Source organism: Henckelia pumila, chromosome 4 (genome assembly GCF_033568475.1).
Source record: "Henckelia pumila isolate YLH828 chromosome 4, ASM3356847v2, whole genome shotgun sequence".
NCBI classification, from domain to species: domain Eukaryota; kingdom Viridiplantae; phylum Streptophyta; class Magnoliopsida; order Lamiales; family Gesneriaceae; genus Henckelia; species Henckelia pumila.
This window is the reverse complement of record NC_133123.1, coordinates 170,029,260-170,056,906: the sequence shown is the minus strand read 5'-3', so window position 1 is coordinate 170,056,906 and position 27,647 is coordinate 170,029,260. Positions and strand designations below refer to the sequence as shown.

Sequence of the window (27,647 nt, the reverse complement as noted above, 5' to 3'; positions counted from 1 at the left end):
ATAGGGAGTTCACTTTGCATGCATGTATACTCATACTCTTGTGCTGAGCATTTTATGCTCACGTATCGTACTCTGTGTTTCTGGACACCCTATTCCATGGGGCAGGTTTGCGATTGGATGAAGCGGGTGGATCCAAGAGGGGCTAGGCAGTGGTTGATCAGTTGGAGCTTCGTTTAGGTTTTTATTCTGTTGTTTTGGGTTTATACAGCTATTCGATTTGGTTGTATATTTTTTGATATTTACAGATTCCTTTTCTTGGGATTGTATAAATGTTATGGTTTCCGCAGTTGTATTTTGATTTCTGTTTAATTAAGTTAATTGCATGCCTAAGTTCTATTTAGTAGGTGATCCGGGTAAAGGTCACTACATTTATGATATCAGAGCATGCATAGTTTTCTTGGGAATTTAGATTCTGCATAAGGTAACCGTGAGGTACTTTTGTAGATGGCGAACTACGATGACCAGATTAGCCATGGTAGTGGAGGTGGATGCTGGGGAGATGACGATCGTGAGCATCGTTGGGACCGCCATCATCGTCGTCGTGATGAGGAACATTTTAGCGTTCGCCAATTCTTGCAGATGGCACCTAAGCCCTTGGTTGGAGGTGAGTCTCCGGAGGATGCGGAGAACTGGTTAGACCTCATGGAGACGACTTTTCAGACTTTTCATTGCACCGAAGAGCAGAAGATGGAGACCCTTGGCTATCTTCTGGATGGGAGAGTTCGTAGGTGGTGGAGGTTTACTTCTACACCCTTTGTTACGGCGAGAGGAGTGGCCACCTGGGCCGAGTTCCGCACTGCTTTTCAGAAGCTGTATTTTCCTCCTGCACTCCAACAGTCGAAGGCGGGAGAGCTACTGAGTCTGCGACAGGGAGCCATGTCTATTGACGAGTATTAGCAGAAGTTCTTTGATATGCTATTCTATTGCCCCGAGATTGCTGACAGCTTTGGGATGAAGTATAATATGTTCCTTCAGGGCCTTAACCCTGAGATCCACAAGCATGTGGCGGTCGGAGATGACATGTCCTACAAGAATTTGGTGAGCTGTTGTCACCAAGAAGAGGACAGCATTTGACGGAACAGGTCTTTCTCTCAGTCGAGGCCTGCTAGTTCTTTGAGTCCCCGTGCCCAATCTTTCAAGAAGTCTGGATCTACTTCTTCCTCTGGTTTTGGAGGTGTTGTTCGCTTTGGGAAGAAGGACAAGTGCGACCATTGCGGGAAGAACCATTCGTCAGACAAGTGTCGTAGAGCTTCTGGAGCTTGTTTTCGATGTGGAGAGGTTGGTCATATCCGGAGGGATTGTCCACTATCTGGGGGAGGCGGTTCTGGTTTAGGATCAGGTTCTCAGGCCACCGTTCAGCAGAGGTCGCAGGGACAGTCTGCTGGGAGTTCTCATTTGAGGCCGCGGGCTTCTGGTCAGGTGTTTGCCTTGAGGCATGATCAGGCTGTGAAGGAGAATGAGAAGGTCATCGCAGGTACGTTTCTACTTTATGGTATACCTGTTATCGTACTTATTGACACTGGTGCATCTCATTCCTTCATTTCTACACGTTTTATTAAGAGACATAAGTTACCATGCATTGCACTAGACGTAGTAGTTTTTGTTTCTACTCTGACGGGTCAATCTTCTTTGGCCAAGCGTCTAGTGATGGGTTGCCCTTTAGAGTTCGAAGGGAATATTCTGGTAGCGAATCTCATGGTCCTTGCGATGGACGATTTCGATTGTATTCTGGGGATAGACATGCTGACTACCTATCGAGCTTCAGTGGACTGCTACCAGAGATTAGTACGCTTTCATCTGGATGGGAGTGATAGCTGGTTTTTCTATGGTGAGGGAGCGCGACCCCTGATGCCTTTGGTATCAGCTTTGAAAGCCTGTCGAGCTCTAGAGTCTGGCGGGGAAGGCTATATTATCTATGCAGTTGATTTTTCTGCTGAGAGTATTGGGATAGAGAGTATTCCTGTTGTGGATGAATTCCCAGATGTATTTCCAGATGAGATTCCGGGTTTTTCTCCTGCTAGGGAAGTCAAGTTTGGCATAGAGTTGATGCCGGTTACTTCGCCTATTTCTTGAGCAACGTATCGTCTGGCTCTGTCAGAGATGCGTGAGTTGAAGAATCAGTTACAGGATCTTTTGGACAAGGGGTACATTCGTCCCAGTGTATCTCCTTGGGGAGCTCCTGTTCTCTTTGTGAAGAAGAAGGATGGGTCTATGTGGTTGTGCATTGACTATCGGCAGCTGAATCGAGTTACTGTGAAGAACAAGTATCCTTTGTCTTGCATTGATGACTTGTTTGATCAGCTGCAGGGTACTTCGGTTTACTCCAAGATTGATTTGAGATCTGAGTATCATCAGTTGAGAGTCCGAGATCAGGACGTAGCCAAGACTGCATTCCGTACTCGCTATGGGCATTATGAGTTTCTAGTGATGCCATTTGGTTTGACTAATGCGCCGGCTATATTATGGATCTGATGAACCGTGTCTTCAGGGAGTATTTAGACAAGTTTGTCGTGGTCTTCATTGACGACATCTTGTTGTATTCGCGTAATGCGGAGGAGCATGTTTCTCACTTGCGAGTGGTACTACAGACTCTTCGAGACAAGCAGTTGTACGCCAAATTGAGCAATTGTGAGTTCTGGATGGATCGAGTGGTCTTTCTTGGCCATATTATATCTAGGGAAGGGATTTCTGTTGATCCGAGCAAGATTGAGGCTGTGCTGAATTGGTCGCGTCCAATGACGGTTGCTGAGATCCGTAGTTTTCTGGGTCTAGCAGGATATTATCGACGCTTCATTCTGAATTTCTCTCAGCTAGCTCGACCATTGACGTAGCTTACCCGTAAGGGTGTTGATTTCGAGTGGTCTTCCGAGTGTGAGGAGAATTTTTGTGAGCTTCGACGGCAGTTGACTTCTGCGCCGGTGTTGGCATTACCATCAGGATCTGGAGGGTATGTGGTATACACTGATGCTTCTCTTCAGGGGTTAGGTTGTGTCCTAACTCAGAATGGGCATGTGATTGCATACGCTTCTAGACAGCTGAAGCTTCACGAGGACAACTATCCAGTCCATGATTTGGAATTGGCAGCCATTGTGTTCGCTTTGAAGATCTGGCGTCATTACCTGTATGGCAAGAAATTTTAGATCTTCACCGACCACAAGAGTCTCAAGTATTTTTTCACTCAGGCGGAGTTGAACATGAGGCAGAGACGTTGGATGGACTTGCTTAAGGACTATGATTGCGAGATTAAGTACCATCCGGGAGCTGCTAATCTCACCGCTGATTCTTTGAGTCGCAAGGTGCGACTATCCGCACTGCAAACTTGTTCGATGTCTAGTGCGATCAGTGACTGTTGTACTTCGGGGTATACCTTCAAGTATAAGAAAGGTATGCAGAGTATCCAGATGTTTGCGATACTATCTGAGCCAGCTTTGTATTTGAGGATTCGGGATGCTCAGATGTCTGATTCGAAGACCCAGCGTTTAGCTCGCCTAGCTAACGAGGGTAGCTCGTCTAGATTTCACTATCAGTTAGATGGTTTTCTATGTTTGTCTGGTAGACTTGTGATTCCGCAAGATGAAGAGTTGCGAGAGGAGATCTTGTCTCAGGCACATCGCACCAAGTTGAGTATTCATCCGGGAAGTAACAAGATGTACAAGGATTTACGCACTCGGTTTTGGTGGAAGGCGATGAAACGCAGCGTGTATCAGTATGTCTCAAGATGTTTGGTGTGTCAACAAGTCAAGGCAGAACACCGATGACCTGGAGGTTTGCTTCACAGTCTGCCTATTCTTGAGTGGAAATGAGAGTTTATCACGATGGATTTTGTGACCCATTTGCCGATGTCCTCGAGGAATTGTGATGCTATCTGGGTTGTGGTGGACCGACTCACCAAGTCAGCGCATTTCATCGCCTATAGTCGAGAGTACTCTGTGGATCGCATGGCACATCTGTATGTTCAGGAGATCGTTCGACTTCATGGAGTGCCTGTGAGCATTGTCAGCGATCGAGACCCCAGGTTCACTTCTAGGTTCTGGGGGAGTGTTCAGCGTGCGATGGGTACTACTCTCAGTTTGAGTACTGCCTATCATCCGGAGACAGATGGTTAGTCAGAGCGCACTATCCGTACTTTGGAGGATATGCTTCGAGCATGCGTTATGGATTTTGGTTCAGCCTGACAAGATTATTTGTCATTGATCGAGTTCGCGTACAACAACAGCTATCATACTAGCATTGGGATGGCACCTTTTGAGGCATTGTACGGGTGACATTGTCGTACTCCACTCTTCTGGAAAGAAGTGGGGGGAGAGGCAGGCTGAGGGACCGGAGTTTATCCAGCAGGCAGTAGATATTGTTGATCAGATCAAGAAACGGATTAAGACTGAACAGGATCGTCAGGCCAGCTGTAACGCCCCAAAAATTAATTATCGAATTAATTAGCAATTAAAATAATTATTGAGTTGATGAAATAATTATTATTGCTAATGAGATTATAGAGTGTATTTATAAAATACACATACCAGATAATCAATGAATTTGACTATTTCTGGATATCTGGTATTATTTGGCATTTTAAAATAATTATTGAGATATCGAAATAAAAATAATTATTTATGCCAGATAAATTTAATTTGGGAAAATATTGACTGAGATGACTGGTCCGAGTCTAAGTTGGACTTAGAAATTAAATTGGAAATTTATGAGTTCAATTGACTGGTCAAAGTGTATAATTTCAGAAAAATGATGTTATTGATGTTGGGTGCGTGTACCGGAAAATATCAGATTTAGGACTAATTTTTACCAGTTGGGTATCAAATAAATTAGTCCGAGACCCAAAAATATCGGGTTACTATAAATAAAAAACTCACACTGAGAAAACACGGATCAAGATTTTTTCCCCAATTTTCCCATTTTTTGACTTTACTATAGCAGCCGTAGTTTTTTTATTTTTCCGGCCGTTCACCGGAGAACCGATCGAAGATCCGAACGGTCAGATTGTAGCCAAGACCAATATGAATCTATTAGTATAAAGAAATCAAAAATCCAACGGTTGTGTCGCCGAGAAAATGAGAAATAACAGACGAGTTTTGCACAGAATTTTCGTGGGTACTGTAGCAGTCAATGTTTTTGATTTTTTTGGACGTTCACCGGAGATCCGATCAAAGATCCGATCAGTCACTTAGTAGCCAACATCAAGACAAAGCTATTGGTGTAAATAAATAAAAGATCAAACGGTTGGATCCCCGGGAAATTGAGAATGAACGGACGAAATCTGCACAGAATTTTCTCGATACTGTTCATCATCTTCTTCGATTTTATTTCGCGATTTCGAGCTCGTTTTTGTTAGTTTTCGAGTTGCTAAATGATAGTAGATGATGGGTAGAACATTTCCCTAGCTTTTGGTAGATTTTTTCGGCATATTTGGTGCAGATCGGAGTTTTTAAAACGCCGCCGCCACCGCCACCGCCCTGTTTTTCTCCGATCTCCGCCGCGTCGGACCTCTGTTCCGGTCGTGGCTTATATGGTTGGAATCGTATCATCGAGATCTACAACCATGCCAAACTTCAGAATTTTTGGAGGTGATTTGCTCATCGCCGCCGCGTCGCCGCCTCCCCCAAATTTTCCGGCGACCATTGACATGTTACCCAATTTTGATCGTCTCGACGAGATGAATTCAAATATCCAAATTTCGAGTCGATATTCAAAATCGTTCAGCGGTGAGAGCGCATTAAAGTTAGGAAATTTTTGGTCAAAGTTTGACCATAGTTGACTAAGGTTGACTTTTGACCATTATATGATTTTTCGCAGATTGAAAGCTAGTCGATGATAATTAGAGGAAGAAATCAGCAGTCTAAGGATTTGAGCTTTTTCAGATTGGAAAATTGAGGTATGAGCTGATGTGGATTTCGAAGGGAATGAATACTCGAGCGAGATTGAGGTTCTCGAGTTCCCGATTAAAATCACATACTTGCATGTTTATTTGATTATTTGATATTGACTGAGAATTTGACTGATTAATTGATTTCGATATTACTTAAAAGACATGATTTTGTCTATATGAAATTGTTTGAATTAATTGATGCATATATTCGAATTGAAAAGCATGAATTTGCTTATTTGGAATTATTTCAATGATTTTTGATATTATATTCATGATTTTGAATATATGAATTAATGAGATGACATCTACAATATTTTGATGTCTAAATAAATAGAATTGTCGTTTTAATTTGATTTAATTGCATCTGTTTCATGTGCATTCATCTTGAGCCTAAATCCATTGATTTTGAAATGGGCTGAGTTGCCCCGATAGGATTTAGACGATTCGGGAGCTATATTTGAGTGGCCTAGGTTGTTGAGTTACGCCTAGCGACCCGAATACTCATTATAGTTGCTCGAAGTCTAGAGGATTGAGATACGTGTTGCCACCCCGATCGGGAGCGTAGGTGAGTTGATATGATATCTTGTTCTCGGGATCCCAACCAAAGTATCGAGTCTCCCTTGATTATCCGATTTGATAATCCCGATTTTTAAGCACATGAATTTCATATTTATTTATCATCGAAGAATGTTTATGTTATAACATGATTTTGACATATTTATTTGATATTGCATGTTACGTCGCTTTTATTGGGATTTTATTCTCACCGGAGTTATCCGGCTATTGTCTTGTTTTGTATGTGTACTTGACAACATGTGGGGCAGGAGCTAGTCAGAGTCGACATGGTTAGCTTGGGATCGAATGATAGATGTGAGGCGTCGATTTAGAGTCGAATAATTTTTAGAACTCGGTTATTTATTGAAGCATGCTTTTATTGTTGATTTATATTACTGCATGTATTTTTATACCCCGATTATTATTAGAATTGATGTATGTCGAAGAACGAGTTTAAAATTGATTTTTATAGTTGAGCCCGAGATGGTCTCGCTCGAGCCGAATATTTTTCTACCGCTAGAGCGAGGCACTGTTCCTTTAAAAAAAAAATTGGCTCATTTATTTGTCGATGATTGTTTTACTATTTGAAATTAGTTGATTAGAATTGAGGTCCTCACATTAAGTGGTATCAAAGCGATAAGATTCTTGGACTGGAATAGAAGTGAGTGAGTGGGGTAGATCGAGTCTGCTTGAATTATTTTATTTCGCATGTGATGAATTTCATTGTTTGATTACTTGAATTACATGCGAGCATGCTTTACTGATTCAGAATTATGTGCCTCTTTGATTATGTGAATTGATTTTAAAAGCATGCATTATATGAAAGAGTATCAGAACTGAATTCGAGATGAGAATTTAAACACTCATGCGATTACATGAGTATGATGATTAGAGGATGATCGAAACAGAGTTGATGATTTTGATATTTTGAGATTTGTGCTTGTGATTATTTGAGATTATAATTGTTAAGCCGATATGGTTCAGATAGCTAGCAAACCAGATTTGAATTGTGATGATTAGATTGCTCGCTATGAGAACTGACATTTTGGAAAGAGTTTTATGTTCATGAATTTGTTGAGGAGAGTATGATGGCAAGTGAGATTTTATTATGATATTCTGAATTGTTATATCTCTGCCGTTATCAACTAAATCTCCTTGTTGAGCGAAGAATTGTATACTCTAGAAATTGAGAAATGGTATTGATGAAAGATGAGATGATCTAGAATATTAATAGATGATGTTCCTTCTTGAGGAAATTTAATTAAAAACCACTCGAAGTTTATTGTGGCTTAGATTGATCGAGGTAAGAGTTGATATTTTAATCTTTAGCAATGATTGAATTGATTTGCGTCAGATGAACCTTTAGACAGAACAGAGATAGAACTTTGATATTAAGTATTTCAAAAAATTTTAGAACGAGATCAGATTTGATCATCCATTGTAATGAACCTGTAATAATTCTCGAGGTAAGAATTTTATTGATCCTGACTCGTTGATTTGAATAATGTGGTGTAAGTTTTGAGTGAGTGTTTTATAATACTCTGAGATCAAAACTAGATGTTTCAAAATGCCCATTCGGAATAGACGATAGATTTATCAGGAATGATAAACTTGATTGTGTTTGTTAATAAGAGATTGAGTAGAAATGAATTGAGATCCCGATATACTCAGTAAGGGCATTAAGTTGATTATGTCTTTTGAGTGATGTTTATATTTATAGCATTATGAGATTGATATATATGAATGAACAGACTGTGTCCGATTGCTTGGATCTATTGTGATTAGATGTTGATAAATGATTGAATTATTTAGAATTGATCTAAGTTTACGATATTTTTGAAAGTTATTTGTGAATGTAAGAATATCAACACTTTTATGTTAAACTTTTGGGAAGATTAGGATTAATTGAATATTTTGAAAATTCGATTAGGTCCCAATCGATGATATCGAGATTTCATTGATGTAACCAATATATGATGTTTTATTGGGTCTTAAGAAAACTTGTATGAATTTCTAGTATTGAATTGGTTTGAGGAGTTATTATGATTGATATTTTGGAAAGACATGAATTTGAGAAATGTTGAGGAGAAAATATTTTTTCTATAGAATAATAGGATGAAATTAGTGTTTTTGGGATGACACCGAATTCAGTTATAGTTGAGTCTTCCTTCGATTAATCTGAAGATTCTTGAATCCTATTTTAGTTATGCAACTTTGATTCGCATGACATTGACTTTGATAATTATTGTCATTTGATATAGATTGAAATTCCGAGTCTGAATTTCAGAAATTCGTAATTCTTGAGAAATTGAATTTTTTTTTTCTGGACATTGATATTGATTCGGGTGAATTTTGATTATCTGATTTCTTGGTGATCTAGATTTATTTTTTGCGACATTCGAATATGCCTTAGGACTGAGTCCTAATCGATGAGTGTGTGTGAACTCCTCGTGATTGAGGCCACGTTGGCAACCATGATTTTGGTTTGTCTTGATGATGTGCATTATGTCGTACCTGTTGATGAGTGATCACTTGATTTTATATTGATTGATTGGCTCGTTTTCCTTATTCTTCGAGCATGATCTGAAGTATTCACCCATGATTTTGAAATGCAAGTGAGTTATTTTCACTTAGCAGAGTTTGTTGTCCAGAATTCTTTCTATTGATAATCATGACTTTAGCGATTTTCGTTGATATTGATTTGATTCTGACTCTGAGAGTCATTGATGGTTTGAGTTATATCTTCAGTATATACGATTTTTTTGGCTCGTAACTGATAGAGATTGATAACACTATCTGAATTTAGTGTTTGATCGATCCGGATAAAGATTATGTCCGAAGATCGTTCAATTTTAGGTATTTTGAGAAATTTTGAAACAAATTGCAGTGGATTCAACTAGGATTTAAGAATATTTCAGATGATTCAGAAGAATTGATATGATTCACTCGATGAATCAGTGATAACGGATTTATCTTTTGATCTTTGGATTTTGTGATGATTGTTCGGGAATTTGTGGAACTTTGCGGTAAATTTTTATTGGTGGACTAAGAGAAGAATTTTGAATTTAGAAATAAGACTGGAATTGCAGTGTTAGTAGAGATGTTGCATCTTCTTTTTAGCATTCTAACTCAATTGCGAGAATTACTAACACTTGAGATCAGAAAGAGCGAATTAGAAGAAGAAGAAACTTGAATTAGTGTAACTAGTACCAAATAAGTTCCAGAGCATATAGATGAATACCTGATTGTTGTTCTTCCAATTGGTGAGATTAATACGATGTTGTTTGCGATTTATGATCGAATGAGAAATTTTGGGATTTAAACTTGCCTTACTGATCGATTATTTGATGGTTATTGGGAAGAATTTGATGAAAATTTTTGAGTTTTGATTTGTGATTGCTCCATGATTGCGAGAACATATTGTGACTGGCAGATGAATATGTGATCCTACGAAATGATATTGAAGAAAGAACTTTTCGATATTGAATTTTGGAATTTTGCGAAATGTTGATTGATCGAATTTTTACTTGAAGACATTAGAGGAATATCGATTTGATTAAGATTAACTCAGTATATGAGTTTGGGATATTAGGAACTGTCTGATTGACATACGTTTTCTCTGAATTCTAAACTGTGTATTGAGTCTAGATTAATATTGATCGATTGAAGATGGAATTTTTGACTCGTTAAAGGATTTCGAAGTATTCTTGGTTGATCCATTATCAACTGACAGACAGCTAAAATCTGATAACTGAATTTAGGTCAGAGTTAGATATTCAAGAAACTTTTTTTTCCTTGCCTTATCAGAGTATAATATATTATTTCAGACCGATAGACAGCTAGAGCAGAATGTTCATGGTTTTGGGAGGACATTCCACGAGCCGTAGTGCTAAAGTTTGCACTAGTTGGCTAGATTCATGATTTGGTTGATTGTTCTGATTTGAACAAATACCAGAAGAGTTTAGAGATGACTCTTTTCGAAGCAAGATACGATGAGTACTGCAAATTTTCTTCTCATTTCGAGAATGATGATTCTGAAATACATCAGCGATAGAGTACGATTTGACCTGATGTGGTCATAGATGTCAGAGAAAGTGATTAATAGAATCAGAACAGTGCGAGACAGATGTGTCAGAGTTGTAAGTCTTGATTCAGACTTTAATAATAGAACAAGATTCGTTCCTTTATACTTTGGCGAGATGAGACTGAATTGAATGAGACTTTGAACTACTTTGATTGATCGATAACCGATGACAGATACAGATTACGTACCGAAAGAGAAGTAGTTCTAGAACAAGTCAATTCTAGTTGTTTCAGTATAATGACTTAAAAAAGGTCGAAGAAATCACTTGGAAGATAGAACATGATATGAGTTAGAGATATCCGAATCTCTTTATTGCAATAAGATTGAGTACAGATTCTTTCAGATCTTTATCTGATGTGCTCAGATTACATGCGATTTCGAGGACGAATCAATTCTTAGAGGGGGAGAATTGTAACGCCCCAAAAATTAATTATCGAATTAATTAGCAATTAAAATAATTATTGAGTTGATGAAATAATTATTATTGCTAATGAGATTATAGAGTGTATTTATAAAATAAACATACCAGTTAATCAATGAATTTGACTATTTCTGGATATCTGGTATTATTTGGCATTTTGAAATAATTATTGAGATATCGAAATAAAAATAATTATTTATGCCAGATAAATTTAATTTGGGAAAATATTGACTGAGATGACTGGTCCGAGTCTAAGTTGGACTTAGAAATTAAATTGGAAATTTATGAGTTCAATTGACTGGTCAAAGTGTATAATTTCAGAAAAATGATGTTATTGATGTTGGGTGCGTGTACCGGAAAATATCAGATTTAGGACTACTTTTTACCAGTTGGGTATCAAATAAATTAGTCCGAGACCCAAAAATATCTGGTTACTATAAATAGAAAACTCACATTGAGAAAACACGGATCAAGATTTTTTCCCCAATTTTTCCCATTTTCTCGACTTTACTGTAGCAGCCGTAGTTTTTTTATTTTTTCGGCCATTCACCGTAGACCCGATCGAAGATCCAAACGGTCAGATTGTAGCCAAGACCAAGGTGAATCTATTAGTATAAAGAAATCAAAAATCCAACGGTTGGATCGCCGGGAAAATGAGAAATAACAGACGAGTTATGCACAGAATTTTCGTGGGTACTGTAGCAGTCAAAGTTTTTGAATTTTCTGGACGTTTACCGGAGATCCGATCAAAGATCCGATCGGTCCCTTTGTAGCCAACATCAAGACGAAGCTATTGGTGTAAAGAAATCAAAGATCAAACGGTTGGATCGCGCGGGAAAGGGAGAATGAACGGACAAAATCTGCACAGAATTTTCTCGGTACTGTTCATCGTCTTCTTCGATTTGATTTCACGATTTCGAGCTCGTTTTTGTTATTTTTCGAGTTGCTAAATGATAGTAGATGATGGGTAGAATATTTTAGCTTTTGGTAGATTTTTTCGGCATATTTGGTGCAGATCGGAGTTTTTAAACAGCCACCGCCGCCGCCCTGTTTTTCTCCGATCTCCGCCGCGTCGGACCTCCGTTCCGGTCGTGGCTTATATGGTTGGAATCGTCTCGTTGAGATCTACAACCATGCCAAACTTCAAAATTTTTGGAGGTGATTTGCTCATCGCTGCTGCGTCGCCGCCTCCCCCAAATTTTTCGGCGACCATCGACGTGTTACCCAATTTTGATCGTCTCGACGAGATGAATTCAAATATCCAAATTTCGAGTCGAGATTCAAAATCATTAAGCGGTGAGAGCGCATTAAGTTCAGAAATTTTTGGTCAAAGTTTGACCACAGTTGACTAAGGTTGACTTTGACCATTATATGATTTTTCGCAGATTGAAAGCTAGTCGATGATAATTAGAGGCAGAAATCAGCAGTCTAAGGATTTGAGCTTTTTAGATTGGAAAATTGAGGTATGAGCTGATGTGGATTTCGAAGAAAATGAATACTCGAGCGAGATTGAGGTTCTCGAGTTCCCGATTAAAATCACATACTTGCATGTTTATTTGATTATTTGATATTGACTGAGAATTTGACTGATTAATTGATTTCGATATTACTTAAAAGACATGATTTTGTCTATATGAAATTGTTTGAATTAATTGATGCATATATTCAAATTGAAAAGCATGAGTTTGCTTATTTGGAATTATTTCAATGATTTTTGATATTATATTCATGATTTTGAATATATGAATTAATGAGATGACATCTACAATATTTTGATGTCTAAATAAATAGAATTGTTATTTTAATTTGATTTAATTGCATCTGTTTCATATGCATTCATCTTGAGCATAAATCCATTGATTTTGAAATGGACTGAGTTGCCCCGATAGGATTTAGACGATTCGGAAGCTATATTTGAGTGGCCTAGGTTGTTGAGTTAAGCCTAGAGACCCGAATACTCATTATAGTTGCTCGAAGTCTAGAGGATTGAGATATGTATTGCCACCCCGATCGGGAGCGTAGGTGAGTTGATACGATATCTTGTTCTCGAGATCCCAACCGAAGTATCGAGTCTCCCTTGATTATCCGATTTGATAATCCCGATTTTTAAGCACATGCATTTCATATTTATTTATCATCGAAGAATGTTTATGTTATAACATGATTTTGACATATTTATTTGATATTGCATGTTACGTCGCTTTTATTGGGATTTTATTCTCACCGGAGTTATCCGGCTGTTGTCTTGTTTTGTATGTGTACTTGACAACAAGTGGGGCAGGAGCTAGTCAGAGTCGACAAGGTTAGCTTGGGATCGAATGATAGATGTGAGGCGTCGATTTAGAGTCGAATAATTTTTAGAACTCGGTTATTTATTGAAGCATGCTTTTATTGCTGATTTATATTACTGCATGTATTTTTATACCCCGATTATTATTAGAATTGATGTATGTCGAAGAACGAGTTTAAAATTGATTTTTATAGTTGAGCCCGAGATGGTCTCGCTCGAGCCGAATATTTTTCTATCGCTAGAGCGAGGCACTGTTCCTTTAAAAAAAAAATTGGCTCATTTATTTGTCGATGATTGTTTTACTATTTGAAATTAGTTGATTAGAATTGAGGTCCTCACACCAGCTATGCTAACACTAAGCGTAGGCCTTTGAAGTTTGATGTCGGGGAGAAAGTGTTTTTGAGAGCGTCATCTTTCCGCAAGATTCTAAGATTTGGCCTTAAGGGCAAGTTGTCTCCAAGATTTATCGGTCCGTTTGAGATCTTGGAGAGCATTGGTGATTTGGCTTATCGTCTGGCTTTGCCACCGTATCTGTCCAGTATTCACAATGTGTTCCACGTATCTCTATTGCGACGGTATGTGGCAGATCCGTCTCATATTCTGCAGCGGTCTGAAGTTCAAGTGGATAAGGATTTGACCTATGTTGAAAGACCTATTCGTATCCTGGATCATAAGGATAAGTTATTACGGAACAAGGTCATTCCTTTGGTTTTAGTACAGTGGCAACGTCGAGGCGCTGAGGAAGCTACTTGGGAGCTCGAAAGCAGGATGCGTAAAGAACATCTTGAGTTGTTTTGATTTCATTTTGAGTTGTAATCAGTTGTGAACTCTGTACTCGTTTAGTTGAATAAAGAATGTTTTGGATTTTTGTTTTACATTCGGTACTTAAGATCAAATTTCGAGGACGAAATATCTTAAGTGGGGGAGAATGTAGTAACCCGTATCCAGAATTAACGATTTACAAGTAATTAATAATACGATCATGTTTAGATGCGATAAAACATGATTAAGGGAGTCCCAGATGGATTAACAGAGTTCGGAAATGGATTCAGAACGCTTGATAATGGTAAGAGGGTTGTCGGGTTGGGAGGCTCTATTGGTGAGTTCGGACGGTCCGAAGTCCGAGTTCGGACGGTCTGAAGAGTGGTTCGAATGCTCCAATCGTGCTGCCGACAATCTTCATGGATGTCGTCATTATGCTGACGTAATCAGAGACATAATATTGGGTTCGGATGATCCGAACGTGTTCGGAGGCTCCGAAGTCCGTCTATGAATAGGGGGTGCCGAGCTCACATTTGAGTGCACCAATTCCTCTCTTCTCTCTCGATTCCTTAGCCTTCCAGCTCAGAGCTAGGGAATTCTAGGCGTCCCGTTGGGAATACGGAAGTGACATAGCAGTCCAGGCGTTGTAGCGAAGCTGTGGCCTAGCTTTGAGGCATTCGACAGCAAAGGGCTAACGATGGACGAATGTATAGCTTTTGCTTCCTAAAAATATTTAGGAGTATGCTTTAGCTTAGTTAAGGCTTTTAGAGCGCTATAATGATAGTAGTATCATTTGGCAGTGTAGCGCGGATTATAGGCGTGGACCTAGGGCTGATAGCACTTGCCTAGTATTTGAGGTACGAAAGTACTGTTCGAGATATCCTGACTGAGTATGCATGTATTATGTGACTGCATGATTTATATGTCATTGATTTATGCTGCATTTATTTGAATATTGAGCTATCTCGTTCGAGATGTCTGTTAGTAGGGTTCTACCCTATCCTGTTAGTGGTTGGACTTCCATCGATTTGGGTCCGGCATATCCACTGGTATTTTGGTATGGGAGCCACCTCCTGCAGCGATGGCACAGCATGCTACATACCAGGGCCCGGTCTGTCTTTGTTTTCTGATCCTTGACCTCGAGTTTATAGGGATTTCACTTTGCATGCATGTATACTCATACTCTCGTGCGGAGCGTTTTATGCTCACGTCTCGTACTCTGTGTTTTTGGACACCTTATTCCATGGGGCAGGTTTGCGATTGGACGAGGTGGGTGGATCCAAGAGGGGCTAGGCAGTGGTTGATCAGCTAGAGCTTCGTTTAGGTTTTTATTCTGTTGTTTTGGGTTTATACAGCTATTCGATTTGGTTGTATATTTTTTGATATTTACAGATTCCTTTTCTTGTGATTGTATAAATGTTATGGTTTCCGCAGTTGTATTTTGATTTTTGTTTAATAAGTTAATTGCATGCCAAAGTTCTGTTTAGTAGGTGATCCGGGTAAGGGTCACTACATAAAGAGTGGTCACTTACACTCCATTCATCCATTAATTCAAAGTTTATACTATATTTTGTGATTCATGACATTTTATTCATTCAACACCCTATTCATTCGCGTGTGTTGGCTTCAAATTCATTGATATTCTACTCCCAAAGTTTAAATTAAAGAATGCATGTAAAGGTGAAAAGTTAAATGTGAAAAGATTAAATCTAATGAAAAGTTAAAGAATGAAGTGAGTTGATTGTGACTTAGACGTGCAATGATGGGTCGGGGGATGCCCTGGCTCACTTGCCAAATTTAGACGTGTAGTACGGTGTTTAACGGGAGACATCCCGGTATCCCTACCAACCAGACGTGTAGTACGGTGTTTAACGGGAGAAATCTCGGCATCCCTACCAAACAGACGTGCAGATCGGTGTTTAACGGGAGAAATCTCGGCATCCCTACCAAATTTAGAGGGGCAATGTGGTGTTTAACGGGAGAAATCTCGGCATCCTTGCCGACATAGTACTGTAGCCATTGATCGATCAAAAACCATAGTCACAATCAAGGATCTAAATTCACAAGTTAAATGTAAAAGGGAAATGAATCATGAATGTTATATTTTCATTTCATATTGTGATTGTCTCTACTTCGGGCATTTATTGTATTTCATTCGTGCAAGCTCATTGTATACCTACTATTATTTTTTGTATGATGCATGTATTTTTAAACCTTGTTATTTCTACTACAATCTTGTTGGGCCTTTAGGCTCACTACTATGCTTGATGCAGGTTATACTTTGTTGAGATCGAGGGGCATGACTCTCAAGTGTACTGCGATGCGGGCACGGCACATCCCTCCGACCTATGCCAGACTTCCGCAGGAGTTATTTAAATTTAAAAGTTCGAAGTCTGTTATTTTGGTTATTGAGTAAATGTAAATGTAATAACTTCTAGGTTTGTTTGTTGGCTTGTAAATATCATATTCGTTAAACGTTAGATGTTTGTGTTGTCGAACCTTTTTCTCTTTTATTCTCGCTCCTTCTCGGTCTAGTTATATGTTATTGTTGTTTGCGTTTTTTTATTTGTTGTCTGAGACAGGTGGGTTATAGCAGTTTTAGAAAGGTCATGCCAAAATTTTTGAAAAATCCGCATTTTTATTTAAGTTTATTTAAAATAGAAGTTGCGGGTCGTCTCAGTTGTAACGACCCCCGTCCTTCCACCGCATCCCTCCCCAGCCTATAGCATGGGCTCGGACCGCATGGCTCGACGGGCATCGCACTCATGACCTCCCAACTCCTGGCAGTGGGTTTTTTGCCCTCCCCAGGAATCGAAGCTTGTACCTCCAGGCTTAAGCTCAATGGTACCAGGAATCATAAAACTTTGTACTTAAGCCTGGAGGTACAAGGTTCGATTCCTGGGAAGGGCAAAAAACCCACTTCCAGGAGTGGGGAGGTCATGATTGCGATGCCCATCGAACCATGCGGTCCGAGCCCATGCTATAGGCTGGGGAGGGATGCGGTGAAAGGACGTGGGTTGTTACAAAAAAGGGCGCCCTTTTTATGTAACGACCCACGTCCTTCCACCGCATCCCTCCCCAGCCTATTGCATGGGCTCGGACCGCATGGTTCGACGGGCATCGCACTTCATGACCTCTCCACTCCTAGCAGTGGGTTTTTGCCCTGGGAAATCATAAAACTTTGTACTTAAGCCTGGAGGTACAAGGTTCGATTCCTGGGTTTATATTGATTTAATCACGATTAATTGATTTAATTATATGATTTAATGCATGTTATTTATAATATTAATTGTTATGTGAATTATGTGTTATATTATTTTTTTAAAAGTTTTAGGTTGGGTTTAATTTTGGGTCGTAGGGACGAGCCTAGCCTTGAAACGAGTTAAGAAAAATATTTTAAGAAAAGTTAGTAGATGCAGAAGTATTTTATTGAGAGAGTAAAAATTTTAAAGAATTTTAAGTATAACTAATGGGCCGTGTTGGAGCCCATTAGTCACGGAAGAAAAGCGTTCAGAAGTTTTTTGAACTCTCATTTGAACGCTTACTCTTCTTTCTCAAAATCTCTCTCAAACACTGTGATCTCCAAGCTAGGGTTCTTCAGACTTCTCAAGGCTAGATCATTCCGCAGTTCAGGTTAATCCCAATCAGACGATCCAGGCAAGTTTTTACTGTTTTTTTTAAACCCATTCAAGAATATAGTTATTTTCAAAATAAAACCCTAGGTGTTTGATTGATGATCTATGAATGTTTTCTTGAAATTTTGTGAGTATGTTGCTTGATTGTGATACGAGAAGCATTCATGATGTTTTCGGTTCAAGTTTATTGAGTTTTGAATGATTTGAATGCAAGAAATCAGATTGTTGGGGTAAAAGTTAAATGAGGGTTTTTGATTCAAAATCTTTGAAATGGTTGTTGTTTTGGAAAAAGTTATTTTGAAGTTTTGATGTTGTTGAATGGTATTTTGATGGAAAAATGTCCCAAAGCATTGTGGGTGTTGAAGAAAGTGCAAAAAAGATCAATTTTCGGAATCAGACGCCGCGACGGCGCGCCCGCGCTGCCGAGTAGCGCGCCCGTGCCTGAGCTCCGAAATCTCTGCGCACAGACGGCGCGCCCGCGCCGCTTTGTCGCAAGAAGTCGAGCGGGTGGCGCGCCCGCGCTGCTTGCAGAGCTAGCGCGACCGCGCCTTAGGCTCGATTTTCCCACCCCATTTTATAAGTTTTTGAGTCCTAAATATCATGATTTTGATACTTTTATGTTTTTAATTATTTTTAAGAATGTTCATGAAGAATTTTAAAGTTTTCAAGGTCCGAAACGGATGGAATGCCTCGCGTGGATCAGTCAAGTTATGTATTGCATGATTATGTGATTTTCTCATGAAAGTTAATTTCTCATGAAATGTTTTGATGAATTTTAAGCATGTAGCATCACGAGAAACTTTATGAGCATGTACTAGATTTATGAAATGACATGATAAGATGAATGATATGATGCATGGAAAATATTTTGATGATTTATGTGTCTTGTGGTGATTATATGGGATATGCACTTTGGGATGAGCTCCGGAGCGGCTATCCAAACATGGCTCACGGGATGGTTATACGGGTTATGCACTTCGGGTTGAGCTCCGAAGCGGCTATCCAAAGAATGAAAGTTTACGGGCTTAATGCCATATGCTTGTTGATCAACAGGAAACTATGAATGGCTCGTTATGACGGTTACCACACTACTCATACTTCATCTCCCCAAATATTTTTATGATATGGCTATATTAAAGTTATGTTTATTGCATGGGAGTTTAAGTTAATGTTTTCCTTTTAAAGTTAGAAAATCCTTTTTTGCATGCTCTTGCTGAGTCTTTCGACTCACTATACTTGAATGGTGCAGGTAATGATGATGTGGATGCTTTTATTGATGATTATGTGGGCGGACATGAAGAAGAGGCAAGGGTCGGTCCAACGGGCAATGCATGAGTGTGAATGCTTTAGAATGGAAGATGTTTTAAACCTTTTTATTTGATGAGAGGAAAACAAGTTTTAATTTTTTTTTAAGTTGATGGCCATGTTTTGGCAAATATTTTTAGATGCTATTTTATTTTGTGCACATTTTATACGCTATTTTAATAAATAAGATGATGCTTCAGCAAAGTTTTTATTTTTACCAAATTTTTAAGTAAGTATGTTTGAGTAACGTTTCGATTGAGAAATTGGGACGTTACAGCTTGGTATCAGAGCAGTTCTCTCTGGGTTTGTTTGCACGCATGCATTCTCGCCACGACCATGTGCTTCGTCTTCATGTCTGTAAGTTCTATGTTATGAATTGTTTAAGATGCATGATAGCTTTTGCGATTAATATTTATGCATGTTAATTAGGATGTTATGTTTAAATAACGTAATTAAGCATGTGGACTGTATGGACATCAGGATCATGGCTAACCGTAGGAATCCGAACAATGAGGACAATCAGAATAACCAGTTTTTGGTTGGGTTGGCGACTCTGTTGCAAGAGCAGAGTAGAGCCCAAGGGGAGCAGATTCAACAGTTAATCCAAGCACAAGCGAGAGGATGGAACATCAATCAGCCACTACTGACTAATCCGATCTTTAAACAGTTTAAGGATCTAGGGCCGCAGGAGTTTAGAAGAGGGGCTGATCCCCTTGTAGCCGAGGAATGGGTGCAGTCAGTGGAGACCATTTTTGACTACATGCAGCTCACTGATTGTAGTGACCCTTACCCAGATCACCTACTAAACAGAACTTAGGCATGCAATTAACTTAATAAAACAGATATCAGAATAAAACTGTGGAATCCAATAACATTATACAATCCCAAGTAAAGGAGTCTGTAATTATCCAAAAAATATACAACCAAATCGAATAGCTGTATAAACCCAAACAACAGTAATAAAACCTAGACGAAGCTCCAGCTGGCCAACCACTGACTAGCCCCTCCTGGATCCACCCTCCTCGTCCAATCGCAAACCTGCCCCATGGAATAGGGTGTCCAGAAAATACATAGTACGAGACGTGAGCATAAAACGCTCAGTGCGAGAGTATGAGTATACATGCATGCAAAGTGAACTCCCTATAGACTCGAGGTCAAGGATCAGATAACAGAGACAGACCGGGCCCTGGTATGTAGCACGTTGTGCCGTCGCTTCAGGAGGTGGCTCCCATACCGAGATAACCGTGGAAACGCCGGACCCAAATCGATGGAAGTCCATCCACTAACAGGATAGGGTACAACCCTACTAACAGACATCTCGAAGGAGATACAGCAAGATGCAAATGAATGCAGCATAATATCATGGCATATAAATCATGCAGTCATATAATACATGCATACTCAGTCAGGATATCTCGAACAGTACTTTCGTACCTCAAAACAGTGCAAGCTCTACCAACTCTAGGTCCACGCCTATAGTCTGCTCTACACTGCCAAATGATACTACTATCATTAAAGTGCTCTAAAAGCCTTAACTAAGCTATTGCATACTCCTAAATATTTATAGGGAGCAAAAGCTATACCTTCGTCCGTCGTTAGCCCTTTGATGTCGATGCCTCCAGAACTTGGGCACGACTCCGCTACGACTACCGAACTCCTCTCCGACCTCCGGACCAAGCCTAAGAAGACTAGAACAGCTCCAAAAGGACTAGAAAGGAAAGGAGAACTCGGAATTGGCAAATGAAAGTGAAGTCTCGGCCTTCTATTTATAGACAACGATCGGAACTTCCGATCCTTGATCGGAACGTCCGAACCTCGATCGGAACGTCCGATCCTGCCATCGGAGCTTCCGAAGATCCTGATCTGCCACGTGTCAAAATATCACTTGACGACTCCGGATAGGGGTGATCGGAGCCTCCGGTCCTGATCGGAGCTTCCGATCCGTCTGATGCCTAATTCAATTAATTAGCATTAATCCTTTAATTACTCAATTAGGGCACGGGCTACTACATTCTCCCCCACTTAAGATATTTCGTCCTCGAAATCAGATCTTAAGTACCGAATGCAAATACAGAAATCAGAAACATTCTTTATTCAAATCAAACGTTTACAGAGTTTGCAACTGAATACAACTTAAAGAATGAAATCAAAACAACTCAGGATGGTCTTTACGCATCCTGTCCTCAAGCTCCCAAGTGGCTTCCTCAGTGCCTCGGCGCTGCCACTGAATTAAAACCAAATGAATGACTTTGTTCCGTAAAACCTTATCCTTATAATCCAGGATACGAAGAGGTTTCTCAACATAAGTCAAATCCTTGTCTACCTGAACCTCAAATCGCTGCAGAATATGAGATTCATCCGCCACATACCGTCGCAACAGAGATACGTGGAACACGTCGTGAATGCTGGATAGATGCGATGGCAAAGCTAGTCGATAAGCCAAATCGCCAATACTCTCCAAGATCTCAAACGGACCGATAAATCTGGGAGACAACTTGCCCTTAAGGCCAAATCTGAGAATCTTGCGGAAAGGTGACACTCTCAGAAACACTTTCTCCCCGACCTCGAACTGCAAAGGCCTACGCTTAATATTAGCATAGCTGGCCTGACGATCCTGTGCAGTCTTAATTCGTTTCTTGATCTGATCAACAATGTCTATCGCCTGCTGGATAAACTCCGGTCCTTCAGCCTGTCTCTCCCCCACTTCTTCCCAGAAGAGTGGAGTACGACAACGTCGCCCATACAACGCCTCAAAAGGTGCCATCTCAATACTAGTATGATAGCTGTTGTTGTAAGCGAACTCGATCAACGGCAAATGATCCTGCCAGGCTGAACCAAAATCCATGACGCACGCTCTTAGCATATCCTCTAAGGTACGGATAGTGCGCTCTGACTGACCATCAGTCTCCGGATGATAGGCTGTACTCAAACTGAGAGTAGTACCCATCGCACGCTGAACACTCCCCCAGAACCTAGAAGTAAACCTGGGGTCCCGATCGCTGACAATGCTCACAGGCACTCCATGAAGTCGAACGATCTCCTGAATGTACAACCGAGCCATACGATCCACATTGTACTCCCGGCTATAGGCAATGAAATGCGCTGACTTGGTGAGTCGGTCCACCACAACCCAGATAGCATCACAGTTCCTCGGGGATACCGGCAAATGGGTCACAAAGTCCATAGTGATAAACTCCCATTTCCATTCAGGAATAGGCAGACTGTGAAGCAATCCTCCAGGTCGTCGGTGCTCTGCCTTGACCTGTTGACACACCAAACATCTCGAAACAAACTGATAAACACTGCGTTTCATTCCCTTCCACCAGAAACGAGTACGTAGATCCTTGTACATCTTGTTGCTCCCAGGATGAATACTCAACTTAGTGCGATGTGCCTGAGACAAAATCTCCTCTCGCAACTCTTCATCCTGTGGAATCACAAGCCTACCAGACAAACACAGAAAGCCATCTGACTGATAATGAAATCCAGACGAGCTACCCTCGTTAGCTAGACGAGCTAAACGCTGGGTTTTCGAATCAGACATCTGAGCATCTCGGATCCGCGAGTACAAGGCTGGCTCAGATAATATCGCAAACATCTGGATACTTTGCATACCTTTCTTATGCTTGAAGGTATAACCTGAAGTACAACAGTCACTGATCGCACTAGACATCGAACAAGTCTGAAGTGCGGATAGTCGCACCTTGCGACTCAAGGCATCAGCGGTGAGATTAGCAGCTCCTGGATGGTACTTAATCTCGCAATCATAGTCCTTAAGCAAGTCCATCCAACGTCTCTGTCTCATGTTCAATTCTGCCTGAGTGAACAAATACTTGAGACTCTTATGGTCGGTGAAGATCTCAAATTTCTCGCCATACAGATAATGACGCCAGATCTTCAAAGCGAACACAATGGCTGCTAACTCCAAATCATGGACTGGGTAGTTGTCCTCGTGAAGCTTCAGCTGTCTAGAAGCGCATGCGATCACATGCCCATTCTGAGTCAGGACACAACCTAACCCCTGAAGAGAAGCATCCGTGTAAACTACATACCCTCCAGATCCTGACGGTAATGCTAACACCGGCGCAGAAGTCAACCGCCGTCGAAGCTCACGGAAATTCTCCTCACACTCGGAGGACCACTCAAAATCCACACCCTTGCGGGTGAGTTGCGTCAACGGTCGAGCTAACTGAGAGAAGTTCAGAATGAAGCGACGATAAAACCCTGCTAGACCCAGAAAACTACGGATCTCAGCAACCGTCGTCGGACGCGACCAATTAAGTACCGCTTCAATCTTGCTTGGATCAACATAAATCCCTTCCCTGGATATGATATGGCCAAGAAAAACCACTCTATCCATCCAGAACTCACACTTGCTCAGCTTGGCGTACAATTGCTCATCTCGAAGAGTCTGCAGTACCAACCGCAAGTGAGAAACATGCTCTTCCGTATTACGCGAATAAACCAGGATGTCGTCAATGAAGACCACGACAAACTTGTCCAAGTACTCCCTGAAGACACGGTTCATCAGATCCATGAATATAGTCGGCGCATTAGTCAAACCAAATGGCATCACTAGGAACTCATAATGCCCATAGCGAGTACGGAATGCAGTCTTGGCTACGTCCTGATCACGGACTCTCAACTGATGATACCCAGATCTCAAGTCAATCTTGGAGTAAACTGACGTGCCCTGCAGCTGATCAAACAAGTCATCAATGCGAGGCAACGGATACTTGTTCTTCACAGTGACTCGATTCAGCTGCCGATAGTCAATGCACAGCCGCATCGACCCATCCTTCTTCTTTACGAAGAGAACAGGAGCTCCCCAAGGAGATACACTAGGACGAATGTACCCCTTGTCCAAAAGATCCTGTAGCTGATTCTTCAACTCACGCATCTCTGACGGAGCCAGACGATACGGTGCTCTAGAAATAGGCAAAGTACCCGGCATCAACTCTATGCCAAACTCGACTTCCCTAGCAGGAGGAAAACCCGGAATCTCATCAGGAAACACATCTGGAAATTCATCCACAACAGGAATGCTCTCTATCCCAATACTCTCAGCGGACAAATCAACTGCATAGATAAGGTAGCCTTCCCCGCCAGACTCTAGAGCTCGACAGGCTCTCAAAGCTGATACCAAAGGCATCGGGGGTCGCGCTCCCTCACCATAGAAAAACCAACTCTCACTCCCTTCCGGATGAAAGCGTACTAATCTCTGATAGCAGTCCACTGAAGCTCGATAGGTAGTCAGCACATCTATTCCCAGAATGCAATCAAAGTCGTCCATCGCCAGGACCATGAGATTCGCCAACAGAACGTTCCCTTCGAACTCTAAAGGGCAACCCATCACTAGACGCTTAGCCAAAGCAGATTGGCCCGTCGGAGTAGAAACAGACATCACTACGTCTAGTGCAATGCATAGTAACTTATGCCTCTTAACAAAACGTGCAGAAATGAAGGAATGAGATGCACCAGTGTCAATAAGTACAAGAGCAGGTATACCATAAAGCATAAATGTACCTGCGATGACTTTCTCATTCTCCTCCACAGCCTGATCATGTCTCAGGGCAAACACCTGGCCAGAAGCTCGTGGCCTCAAATGAGAACTCCCAGCAGACTGTCCCTGCGACCTCTGCTGAACGGTGGCCTGAGAACCCGATCCTGAACCAGAACCAGAACCACCTCCCCCAGACATTGGGCAATCTCTCCGGATATGACCAGTCTCTCCACAACGGAAACAAGCTCCAGAAGCTCTACGGCACTTGTCGGATGGATGGTTCTTCCCACAGTGATCACACTTCTCCTTCTTACCATAACGGACAATACCTCCAGAACCAGAGGAAGAAGAAGATCCAGACTTCTTGAAAGTTTGGGCACGGGGACCCAAAGAACTAGCAGGCCTCGACTGAGGGAAAGACCTGTTCCGCCGAATGCTGTCCTCCGCCTGATGACAACGGCTCACCAAACCCTCGTAGGACATGTCGTCGCCAACCGCCACACGATCATGGATCTCAGGGTTAAGGCCCTGAAGGAACAGATTATACTTCATCTCTGAGCTATCAGCAATCTCGGGGCAATAGGATAGCAGATCAAAGAACCTCTGCTGATACTCATCGATAGACATGGTTCCTTGTCGCAGACTCAGTAGCTCGCCTGCCTTCGGCTGTCGGAGTGCAGGAGGAAAATACCGCTTTTGGAAAGCTGTGCGAAACTCGGCCCAGGTGGCCACTTCTCTCGCCGCAACAAAAGGTGTAGAAGTAAACCTCCACCACCTGCGCGCACGCCCATCCAGAAGATAGCCAAGGGTCTCCACCTTCTGCTCATCGGTGCATTGGAAAGTCTGAAAAGTCGTCTCCATGCGGTCTAACCAGTTCTCCGCATCCTCCGGAGACTCACCTCCAACTAAGGGCTTGGGACCCATAGCTAAGAATCGACGCACAGTGAAACGCTCGTCGTCATGGTGACGATGACGCCGTTCTCGACGAGGCTCCCGGTCGGCATCACCCCAACGCCCACCAACACTGCCATGAGAACTCTGGTCGTCACGATTTGACATCTACAAAAATACCTCAAGATGAGACTAAATCCCAAGAATTCTTTTGCATGCTCTGATACCATATATGTAGTGACCCTTACCCAGATCACCTACTAAACAGAACTTAGGCATGCAATTAACTTAATAAAATAGATATCAGAATAAAACTGCGGAATCCAATAACATTATACAATCCCAAGTAAAGGAGTCTGTAATTATCCAAAAAATATACAACCAAATCGAATAGCTGTATAAACCCAAACAACAGTAATAAAACCTAGACGAAGCTCCAGCTGGCCAACCACTGACTAGCCCCTCCTGGATCCACCCTCCTCGTCCAATCGCAAACCTGCCCCATGGAATAGGGTGTCCAGAAAATACAGAGTACGAGACGTGAGCATAAAACGCTCAGTGCGAGAGTATGAGTATACATGCATGCAAAGTGAACTCCCTATAGACTCGAGGTCAAGGATCAGATAACAGAGACAGACCGGGCCCTGGTATGTAGCACGCTGTGCCGTCGCTTCAGGAGGTGGCTCCCATACCGAGATAACCGTGGAAACGCCGGACCCAAATCGATGGAAGTCCATCCACTAACAGGATAGGGTACAACCCTACTAACAGACATCTCAAAGGAGATACAACAAGATGCAAATGAATGCAGCATAATATCATGGCATATAAATCATGCAGTCATATAATACATGCATACTCAGTCAGGATATCTCGAACAGTACTTTCGTACCTCAAAACAGTGCAAGCTCTACCAACTCTAAGTCCACGCCTATAGTCTGCTCTACACTGCCAAATGATACTACTATCATTAAAGTGCTCTAAAAGCCTTAACTAAGCTATTGCATACTCCTAAATATTTATAGGGAGCAAAAGCTATACCTTCGTCCGTCGTTAGCCCTTTGATGTCGATGCCTCCAGAACTTGGGCACGACTCCGCTACGACTACCGAACGCCTCTCCGACCTCCGGACCAAGCCTAAGAAGACTAGAACAGCTCCAAAAGGACTAGAAAGGAAAGGAGAACTCGGAATTGGCAAATGAAAGTGAAGTCTCGGCCTTCTATTTATAGACAACGATCGGAACTTCCGATCCTTGATCGGAACGTCCGAACCTCGATCGGAACGTTCGATCCTGCCATCGGAGCTTCCGAAGATCCTGATCTGCCACGTGTCAAAATATCACTTGACGACTCCGGATAGGGGTGATCGGAGCCTCCGGTCCTGATCGGAGCTTCCGATCCGTCCGATGCCTAATTCAATTAATTAGTATTAATCCTTTAATTACTCAATTAGGGCACGGGCTACTACACTGATGAAGACCGTGTGAGGTGTGCCATCTTTATGTTTCGTGATAATGCAAGGGTTTGGTGGCAGGGAGCCCGTTCTGCTGTGGATATGACTACGTTGACTTGGAATGGATTCAAAGATATGTTCTATGGGAAATATTTCACTATCAGCACCAGGACTAGACTTGCTAGAGAATTCCTGGAGCTCCGCCAAGGGAGCATGTCCATTGCTGAGTATGTGAAGAAGTTTGAAAGGGGGAGGTATTTTGTGCCCATGATTTCGGGTAATGCTGGAGAGGAGTTGAAGCATTTCACGGAGGGACTGAATGCCACTATCCGTCGTGATGTCAGATTGAGTGGGGCACAAACGTACCGAGCAGCAGTCGATGAGGCTATGTTGTCAGAAAAAGAGGGGAATGATATTATCAAAGAATCGCAAGCGAAAAGAGCCAGTTACCAAGGGAGAGAACAACAAGGGTCTAGTCAGAAAAGGCCGTACCAAGCCCCAGCTCAGAGGAGACCACAGCAGCAGCAGCGCCAAAACCCCAATCAGGCGCGACCTCAGGGACAGAATCAGCCGAACGCCAATGCTCCAAGGCCGGAGAATGCACCTATCTGTCAAAAGTGTGAGAAGTCACACTCAGGTCAATGCATGCTTGGGACCAATACTTGCTTTCTTTTCAAGAAGCCAGGGCATTTCGCCAAGGATTGCCCGCAGTCTAAGGATCCTATCAGGGGAAGAGTGTTTGCTATGACTCACGATCAGGTTGACCCAGATTCTGCAATTGTCACAGTTATGATCCGTATCGCTGGTTTACCTGCTTTCGTGTTGATTGATTCAGGAACTACGCACTTTTTGTATCTGTTAATTTTATGA

The 27,647-nt window shown here is 41.5% G+C and overlaps 1 protein-coding gene across 1 annotated transcript; it reads left to right on the top strand.

The window, feature by feature from the left end:
• Positions 1-472: 472 nt before the first annotated feature.
• LOC140862315 (uncharacterized) lies at positions 473-27,647 on the top strand. Its single transcript, XM_073265328.1, has 3 exons — positions 473-604; positions 976-1,038; positions 26,778-27,647. The coding sequence occupies exons 1-3, from the start codon at positions 473-475 to the stop codon at positions 27,645-27,647; spliced, it is 1,065 nt and encodes a 354-aa protein (XP_073121429.1).

Coding starts and splice junctions, on each gene's coding strand:
- LOC140862315 (XM_073265328.1), top strand. CDS start 473: ATGGTAGTGGAGGTGGATGCTGGGGAGATGACGATCGTGAGCATCGTT. Junction 605..975: donor ACCTAAGCCCTTGGTTGGAG/GTGAGTCTCCGG, acceptor ATGTTCCTTCAG/GGCCTTAACCCTGAGATCCA. Junction 1,039..26,777: donor ACATGTCCTACAAGAATTTG/GTGAGCTGTTGT, acceptor TTACTCAATTAG/GGCACGGGCTACTACACTGA.